The 9,642-nt window shown below is 33.4% G+C and overlaps 1 protein-coding gene across 2 annotated transcripts; it reads right to left on the bottom strand.

The window, feature by feature from the left end:
• Positions 1 to 5,080: 5,080 nt before the first annotated feature.
• On the bottom strand, positions 5,081 to 9,425 carry LOC109851899. 2 transcript variants are annotated; one of them, XM_020422475.1, is made up of 4 exons: positions 9,343 to 9,425; positions 8,282 to 9,247; positions 5,835 to 5,870; positions 5,081 to 5,668 (listed from the first exon to the last, which is right to left on the bottom strand). In XM_020422475.1, exons 1-4 carry the CDS (start codon positions 9,391 to 9,393, stop codon positions 5,153 to 5,155), a joined length of 1,569 nt encoding a protein of 522 aa, XP_020278064.1. In that variant the 5' UTR covers positions 9,394 to 9,425; the 3' UTR covers positions 5,081 to 5,152. The 2 variants fall into 2 exon arrangements, with proteins under 2 accessions (XP_020278064.1, XP_020278063.1); XM_020422474.1 differs by lacking the exons at positions 5,081 to 5,668; positions 5,835 to 5,870 and having other exon boundaries at positions 7,225 to 9,247.
• Between the last annotated feature and the right edge of the window lie 217 nt (positions 9,426 to 9,642).

Below are 9,642 nucleotides of genomic sequence, written 5' to 3'. Positions count from 1 at the left end.
CTTATGTACACAACATTATTGTAATTACGATTACTACACATTGATACAATTGCTATTATTTTATTATTATTATTATTATTATTTTATTGATGTTATTATTTTACTATTGTAATACTTGATTATCAGAATTTGAAGTTATTATTGTAATAACGAGGATGATTATTATTAAGTATTGATTAATTCTAACGTTTTTATTATACGTAAATAGCGAATTATGATTGTAATATATATGTATAATTGCGGCTTTGATTTTTATACATAATATTTTATATATATATATACACACACACACACACACACGCATTATATTATATTATACAAGAAACAACTTACAAAAGAAGAAGGAAAAGAAAACGATTGATTATTCTTCAGAAAAACGTAAGCGTATTTTCATATAAAGAGAGCATGCTTATACTTATATATATATAATATAATATATATAATACTGCGTGTAAGTGTGGTACGAGTAATTACCTACACGGTCTGGTTCAACACACGAGACCGAAAAATTGTAAAAACAAATGTTATTACGTTTGTTTCACTTTATCCGCTTATTGTTTGGCTGAACAAACGTTGTACAGAAAAAAAATCTTATATTTAGAAAGGATATTATATTTTTATCAAAATTATTTTCGAGACAAGAAAAATCTTTAATTATTGTACACCGTGAAAAAATATTGAAACGCGAAAATGTTTACACTATACAACTGTTTAAAAAAAAAAAAAAAAAAAATAGCTGCTCTGTACCGTAAAATTGTAAAACGAGAGCGAAAACAATTACTTCCTAAGCTGTAAAACAGGCCAGTAGCGAGAGTTCTTGAACTGTAATCGTTATAAAACTCATGGCAATCGTCTTCTCCGTCGTGAAATTTCGCAGTTCACCCGATTCTCAAACTGACACCGCGAATTATTCGGATAATAATGTTTTATTTTGAATACGCAACCCGATCTTTCATCGGGGCGTCGCGATCACGTCCCCCGATCAAAGGCTGTAAATAAAGAAGTTCAGAGGCGATTCGATGAGCCACGATCTTGAGATTTCTCGAAACTTCCGACATTTAAGTGCCTAAAGACCCAGAGACACATCTATTCTCTTCGTTGTATAGTTTCTACAGTTGGATAAGGCGCTGCTTGACGAAAATGTAACAACGACAAAAATAATTAAATAGCGCTTGTTCGCCATTAAGTAAGAAGTTTCGTTTTGTGCGTGTGTGAATTGATTCTTTTCGCAAAATCTTTTGGTTTTATAAATATTGTTTATAATGCGTGTATTATAGAAATATGAGGGCAAATAATCACATCTTTTTCCAATAGATTAAATTTTATGAACAAAAAAGCTAAGTGCTACAACAGTTTCGAACCTGTGTACAGTACCTATGAAAATATCGCGACAACTTTTAACAAGAGGATTGCACAACTTCGTATCAGCCTTTTTGAGCACTTTGAAAAAAAATTTTTTACATTTTCAATTACGTTTCTTTATCTAACGCGTTTGATCTTTTTCAATTGGTTGCTGTAAACGTCTAAGATAAAAATCGCAACATAGATATTGATGTAAATAGTATAGATCAAGGTACAAAACTATTAATCCTCTGATGCTCTTTGATGGTCAAAGTGACTTTGCAGGAAAAAATGTGCATCGATTTTCTCCCGTTACACTCGTTTAAAGATGTCTATTCGTACAAAAAGTGGTTGGTTTTTTATTCTGCATTTAATAGATTATTGTGCGTCACAAATAATCAAAATCCGAGTTGCAATTAATGTACAAGTATACACATCAGGGGATTAAACAATCAAGTTAACGCTCCTTTACGACAAACGATATGATGCGCCGAACACTGCAGGACTATAAGAGACAGATGCAATAAATAATGAAAATAAATAGAAAAAGTCTATATGTCTCTGCGAAGTGGAAACTTAGGGTAAAACACAGTAAGAAGCCGCGCGCGGCAGCGCTTTATCCAACTAAACGCTAGTTTTACGTCGCAAAAGACGAGAGACTGTCAGCCCGACACCCTCAGCAGATCTCAGCACTCCGACGAAACGAACAAGGATCATTTATTTTTTATTCGAAACTCGCAGAAGGGCCAGCTCGTTTCCGTGGAGTGCGCCTAACGAATAAATAATTATATATTATAAATAAATAAATAAATATAAATATATATTATACATACAGATATATATGCGCGTGCGTGTACATATACATATTATAAATTTAAGTGCGGGAATCTCGAGGCTCGTGGATCAGCGAAAACGGAAAAATCCTCAAAGATTAAAACGCCGGAAAAAAAACGTCGCCAGTCGATGTTTTTTTTTTGTTTGTTGATTTTCCTTGAAGATGCAAGAGTCAATTTTTCAATTACGTAAACAAAAAAAACAGAAACCCCTGCATCACTGTAACATACCTCTATATAGCACCTTTCATAGTTTAATTAGCCCTCGGGTTATTGGTCGTTTGAGTTTTCTCAGAAAGAGAGGAAGAGAGAAACAAAATGGCAGAGAAAGAGGCGATGTCTCCGAATATATTTATTTTTTTGACTAGAAAATCGACAGAAGAATTGGAAAGATTAAAGAGATGAGAAAAAAAGATGATCGATGTTTGGTAATCCGAGGGTTAAGACTGATTCTACAAACGCGTTATAAAAATGCTAGACCGAACATATTTTATAATTACACTCTGTCATTATTATTATTATTATTATTGTTTGTAATTATATATAATTACTATTACGAATTTGTTTTTAATAAACGGCAGGTGCCATGATTACATATATTGATTAAAATATGTGATTATTTTTATAGATTCCAACCTGAAACTTTATCCCTTGTAAGTACACATGTGTGCGGAAAAGATATTATGGATACTATTAATTTGATCTAGTAAAAAAAACGTTGTAATTTCAGAATTTATATACATAAAACTTGTCAAGATTATTTATCGTGTATTGACACGAGAAAATTGAAAATTTTTTCCACACAAATATCTGCTCTATTTATCAAAGAAGGAAGGGAACATTGATTAATTTGTCAAAAGTTTTTCTTTTCAAAGCTATGTTTATTTATTTGATCTTATTTCTGGTATACATTATGAGAACTAATTATAGTGATTATATTGTGTTTTATTGTTGCAGTAAGAATCATAATGTTTATAAGAAATATCATTTCAGATACAATCTTTAAACATATTCTTTTAAATATATTTTTACTTTCAAGCTTTTCATGTTTTAATAATCCGATTCGTTGCTGTCGTATTTTCCTTTATTTTTGTTTACATTAAGATTGCTATTAAAATTAGTATTCTGATTTGTATTTAAGTTGTTGCTCAATGAGGACAAAAAGCTAGGCAGTTTACTAGACAAAGTACGTCTCGAATGCAGTTGATTGGCGTTTGTGTTAACATTTGTATTTACGTTTGCGTTAGTGTTAGCAGCTGTGTTCAAGTTCAAAATCTCGTCGTTAAAGTCGTCGTCATCGGAGGAATCGAGAATCTGTCTTCTTTTCTTTTTCAGAAGCTGTTTGAACAAATAGTTTTCGAGATTTCTTCGATTAGAAGAAACATATTTGTCAATCTGCAAATTAACAAAGTACAAAATTGTGTTTAATTTTTAGAGAAAACAAGTTGTAACACAAGTGTAAAAATCTACTGAAAAACTAATAAATCTTTGATACTTGGATAAAAGTATAAGTAATTAATATTTAATATTATGTAGAGAGATAAGAGAAGAAACCGTGTTTTTTAGTTTTGTTAGAAATATTTACTATCTATCGTCTATATACTTTTTATGTACTCGAATACCTCATTGCTTTCTTGATTTCGTCCAAGCGAGGTGGACAAATCGTCAATCAAATTATACAATTGTTCGATGGGTAGAACACAGTTAATTACGCCTTTTTCGGTCTGGTCAGCGAGCAATGTCTCAATGCGCTGCAGCGATGTCCGAATGGGCTCGAGATGTTTGGATTTTCCATACACACATTGCGACATTAAAATCACAAGCTGATAACGGAAATATAAGAGATTAAAACTGTAAATCAAACTGTGTATATAAAATAATTATTTTTAGCAAATAATAATTAAAACACACATTTGAAAACAAGCAACAAATCTTGAGAAAATACTAATCAAATGTGTAAAAATAATAAATATCGATAATATTTTATTTACCTCACAATGTTGGTAACATAACATATATATTTTGAAATGTTGGAATAATAACAAAAACGAAACTTTTAACTTACAAGACAGCCGAGTATTCGGCGCGAAATTGTCATAGGTGGCATGATCGCGTCACTCTTTGAGTATCGTCTCAACTCTCGATCGATTGCTCGCCCAGTGAATGTATAGAAACGTTCTAGTATATAGACTTTTATATAGTCGCGCAAAGATTAAAATCATTCGCGAATTTGCTTTAGGCATAAATAAAATATGGTAATAAAAATATGGTGATAATCGTTTACACGCGTGAAGGTGCAAACCTTCATTTATATTTAGGCGATAGTGTTAATTGGCCTTTGTAAAACTATAAAATCATAACGCCTTGGAGGTCCCGTCGAGGCAGTAAATTGCAGAATATATAGAAATTCAATTATAGTATAAATGATAGAAGTGAAGCAATATTTCTCTCTTTTAATAGCCACTATTTCTATTCGAAATAGAAAGGAGGCCGGGACGTAGTAACGAGATCTCAGAGCATAATAGAATATTGTCGATAATTTTTTTTTTTCAAAGAAACAATCAATCCAGTAAAACTAGTGCAACTGCTATTTTCAGATGTCTCTGTTTTAGTGCGTGATAAGTGTTGTTTGCAGTCGCGTTGCAATTTTTTTGATACCAAACATAACATACGTGTTTAATATTAGATACCATTCTCACGTTGATTTGTATATGACTCATTTAAATTTCTATTGTTGGTTTGGATTTGAGTTAAAAATAAAACACGTATAAATAAAGTAGTAATTAACAGAATTATATATTTATAAAAACAAAGATCGAACATACATTTCTTTCTTGATGAATAACTTATTTTTATATTATTTTTAACTTCATATTACATCAACAGTTTAATTCAACAATCGATAGGAAACAATTAATTCCACAAATATTTGTTCTGTGACAAATTTTGTTTTTATTTTGCAAAGAACGTAGATAAAACTAAGAAAGCGCTTTGAGAATGTCCTTCCTGTGTATCTTGACTACGATACTTATATAGTCGTCGTTCTGTTCGTCGGTATTTATCGCAATGGAATTGCTCTGCTGACGGTGTTGCAACGTTCTTCTTGTGAACATGTTTTCCTCATCCAACGTCTGTGTGACTGTCTTTGACAAAATTGTTTTCAGGCAGGCCATCATGTCCGCCACGATGTCCCTCGTCAGTATTTCCTCGTCTAGCATGTCCATGGACGGTGTGTCTCTGGTGAGCATCCGTCGGGCGATATCATCGAACTTGCTCGCTATTTGATAAATGGATGGCTGTATACCCCTCCTGGTAGGCGATACAAGTGGTGTCACCGCATTTTCGAGGGATTTGATAGCGTTTTGGGAACCGATAGCGTGTTTCGAACGATTTGTCAGACGATCCTCTATCACCCTCCACAATTCCTCAGCCACTTCCCTTGGGTCCAGATTCACGATGATGTTTACATTCTTATTTTCAACAAGAATTTCCGACTGAAAGTTGAATTTTTATTTTTGGTCTTCGTACAAATGTGCGGACGAAACAATCGGTAAAATATTTCACTCAGTATTTCTTTTCGTTTTAAAAAAAGTACGTGCAATATTATTCTTTTGAAGAAATTTTTTTATTACGGGTTAATTGTTACTTTGCGTTTCTTACCTCTTTTTCTCTCGTGTTAAAATGCTTCGAATGAACCTGAAAAGATACGCGCATAATTAGAACATTATTAAATAAGATATTTGTGTTTATAAATAAAATATATGCGTCATGATAGTTTCCAACAAGAACATTAATAATTGAACACTGGCTATGTCGTTGTTACACATCCGCCGAACTGCTTTCTTAAAAAAAAAACAGCTGTTCTTACTTGGGTCAGCGCAAGGATGGCGCACAATATTAAAAAGTACGTCATAATGTAAATTGTATCGCAATTGTCGTGGCACAACACCTGGACTTCGGAACGACAAGTGTCTGTATCATAAACCGACTTTTTATATTCGGATTAATCCTGTGTGTGAGCGACGCGATAAAACGCGGCACACAAAACTTAATAAAATCTCTAGCTCGCTTTCGAATTCGCGCGCTATAGTTCGTAATTCATTTATTCGTGTGATAAATGCAGATGGATCTGCTTGTAGGCAATCAGTTGACGAGCTGACGTGTTATAGATCGATGGGAACGCGAGTTCGGAGTTTTCGCGAAGCGCACGCGAGCGATACTTCCGTACACGAAGTAAGGGAAATGAAAAAATCAGCGCTCTTTCTCATTACTTTTTATGTCATAAATTTATATTACGTAACAAATGTCAATTATACACCTATCGTATCGTATAATGTCCGTACTAAATTCACTTTGTTCGCCGTTATCTTTACAATATGTTTGACCACATAATTTGCTATTGTCTTCTTGTCGGCGCAGCCGGTATTAAAAAGTAGTTTCAAACGAATTACAAGTGAAAATTACTGTATTACAATGACAATTGTTTTTTTTGATGATTTTTCCTCCCGTCTTATGCGCAATTAATATTTATTTTCTCGTCTTTTATGTGCAATTGATATTTATTTACCTACACAACATATCATTATCGTCTTCGTAATTGGGATTTTTATATAGTGATATTTAACAAAAATTATTAGTGCTTATACATATATTTTACATTTACATACAATTACATTACATGATTTTATCAAAAAGCAATAAATTTCATTTCCGTCAGATGCGATTTTCTTCTTCTCTCTCTTTATTCGCGTCTAATCTCTTCATTCAAAAATACAATCTCAAGAAACAAAATGAGTTTCTAGCACATGAAATGGGGTTTCAGATTTATGCATGTCTGCAGTACACATATCTCGTAATCGAGAATATATATATATATATGTATATATATATATAAAGTTATCACGATTATCGCGTAAAACTAATCAAAGCGAAATAAGCAAATTTGTTCTAGCGCGTTAGTCGCGGCTAATCAATTTTCAAACGTCGTAAATGTACTAAAACTAATTTCATTAAAAAAATAGGTTTTGATACATGTAGTTTATTGAAGAAACCAATCTCTGGCATTTTTCTATTTATAATAATAATTTTTTTTATTATTACTATACATTTTTTATATAAGAGATGCGCTTGCTTCTCGTAATAGAAGACTCTTGTGTATCGATTATTTGTTGAAAAGTAAAAAAAATAGTGAAATTAAGTGTTCGATCATTTCCTGGGATTTTATCGTAATGATTAGCCGTGTTACGGTCTTCGTTTATTTCCGTGTCAGATCGCAATGCGCTGAACAATTGGTCGTCAATATTCCGAAGCGTTGCTTTCGACAGATCGATTCTGCAACTACTCAATCTGTTCTATAACTTTCCGATAAGACGAACATAACTGTCTAATTCTGATTGATTGTTATCGATGAGACTTAAAATCGATTTTTTGTAATATTAGATAGATTATCTTCTTTTGATGGTTCTGAGACTCCGATATTATTCACGTTTTCCGAAGAATTCTTGTAAACCGTTTCATGCGCCGTTCAAATTGTCAGTGTGCTTTTTATGATCGTCAAAATTTGATAATAATTTGGGAAGAGAAGCGAGTGTACTTTCATGATTGATAGTTGTAGATTGATCGTTGTTACTTTGTATTTTTGAATTATCCGTGAACAGCAATTCGGTGTTTAATTTTTGATTGTTTCTCTCGTGTACGTTCGTCTTATTGGCATCAGTAACCTTTGATTCAATATTTTGATTACCGTGTGAACTTAATTCGTTGACTTGCGATCTCAAAGCGCTAATAAATTCTAGACCACTTTTCGAAATATCTTCGGAAAACTTCTCGGCAATTTGCAACGGCGTGTTGGTAAGATTGTGTGAAATAATTCGATCGAATAAATTCGTGTCATTTAGACTTGCCTGTAATTTTTCGAGATTGTGTGGAATAATTTGTTTGAATAAAGTCGCGTTACTGAAACTTGACGGTAATTTTTCAATCACCGAATTCACCACGTTTATGGCACTTGACACAATTTGATGTAACACAGTCGAGTTATTTGTAACTTGTGGATTTAAAATGTATTCTCGAATTTTGTCCAACGACAGATCAAGTACGTCACTCACATCGTCGAGTTTGCTCGACAGATTTTGCAGGCAGAGAGTATTGTTAACCCGCTCGCTCCTTTCAAGCGTCGATTGCAGCAAGTTATGTGTTTGTGCAAGAACTTTTTTTCCAGTACTTGTTAGATTGTTTATTAGCACGTGAGGTGTTTGCAGATTAAACGGATTGAAGAATCTTTCACCGATTTCATCTACTTCCGAGCTCTCGGAGTTCTGTGCGTCTGAATTGGAGTCACTCCCATTTGTAGTTGCGCTTTTCTCATCTGAATGCTTAAAGATTGATTTTTGCGAAGAAGTAAATACGTCGTCGTTATGTTCGACAGCATCGAACGACGTGCGATTAATCTTATTATATAACCGCTCACTCCTTTCGAGCGTTGGATTTGGTCGCGCCAAATTGCTTGTTTGTAAGAGGAATTTATTTTTAAATCTATCGGATGGCTCATTTATCGAAGTGCTCGTATTGATGTTTTGTAAATTAAATGAATTAAAGAATCTTTCAGCGATATCATCCACTTCTGTTGAGTTCTCAGAGCTCTGTGCGTCTGGATTCGACTTATTCGCGCTTGTAGTTGCTTCTTCCGTATTTGAATTGAAAATTGATTTTTGCTTAATGCCAGAACTAGACACTTCGTCATGCACGAAAGCGTTAGATGACGTGTTTTCAATTTTGTTTTCAAAATTGCTCGAGAATAAATGGCTTCGGATTTCGTTTTGAATTTCGTCAAATTGTTCCGAAATTACTTCAAGTGGCGATTGGATTCGCGAATCCTCGATCGTTGAAAGTAAATTATCGCGAGATTGATTACAATCGTGGTTTTTATCAGCTTGATTTCTTAAACTGATCAAATTGTCCGCTGTTCGCGTCGCCAGTTGCAAAAACAACTGCAAATACCTTTCGTTTTGAACAACTGAATTTGAGTCATCTCGCACAGTGTTCAGAATGATGTTCGGCGGCAAAGAATGTACCTAGTAAGAAAAAAATTAAAATTGAGTATACATATATATGCGCGAAAAATATCAAAAGATTTTATAGTTTTATAAATTTAAAAAAAGTGTTTTACCAAAAAAACCAACGCACTGATAATGATCAAAACCGTATTGTCCGGCCACATTTTACCATTTGGCTTGTGGCCATAAATGCAATCGTCTTATAAATATGACCACACAAATTGGTATTAAATGTTTTGATGTTGTTTGATTTTAATGTCGTCATATTGCGTCTTCAGTTTCGGGCACTCGTATCGACTTCATTGTCAAGGTTTCTGCTATTGCCGTTTAGACGATTTATAGCCTTGTCTTGTTTTTATCCGCACGGTAACTCATTACAAACCGTCTGTAGGTTGTTAATTAACATGACGTCG

The sequence above is a fragment of the Pseudomyrmex gracilis genome, unplaced genomic scaffold (assembly GCF_002006095.1).
Source record: "Pseudomyrmex gracilis isolate BER0280 unplaced genomic scaffold, ASM200609v1 scaffold_22, whole genome shotgun sequence".
Lineage (NCBI taxonomy): Eukaryota > Metazoa > Arthropoda > Insecta > Hymenoptera > Formicidae > Pseudomyrmex > Pseudomyrmex gracilis.
This window is presented reverse-complemented; position numbering and strand designations above follow the sequence as displayed.

What these genes read in the sequence shown, in the direction of transcription:
- LOC109851899 (XM_020422474.1), bottom strand. Translation starts at nt 9,393, where the DNA reads ATGTGGCCGGACAATACGGTTTTGATCATTATCAGTGCGTTGGTTTTT. An exon ending in TCAGTGCGTTGGTTTTTTTG is followed by an intron (nt 9,248 to 9,342) that starts GTAAAACACTTT and finishes TTTTCTTACTAG; the next exon opens with GTACATTCTTTGCCGCCGAA.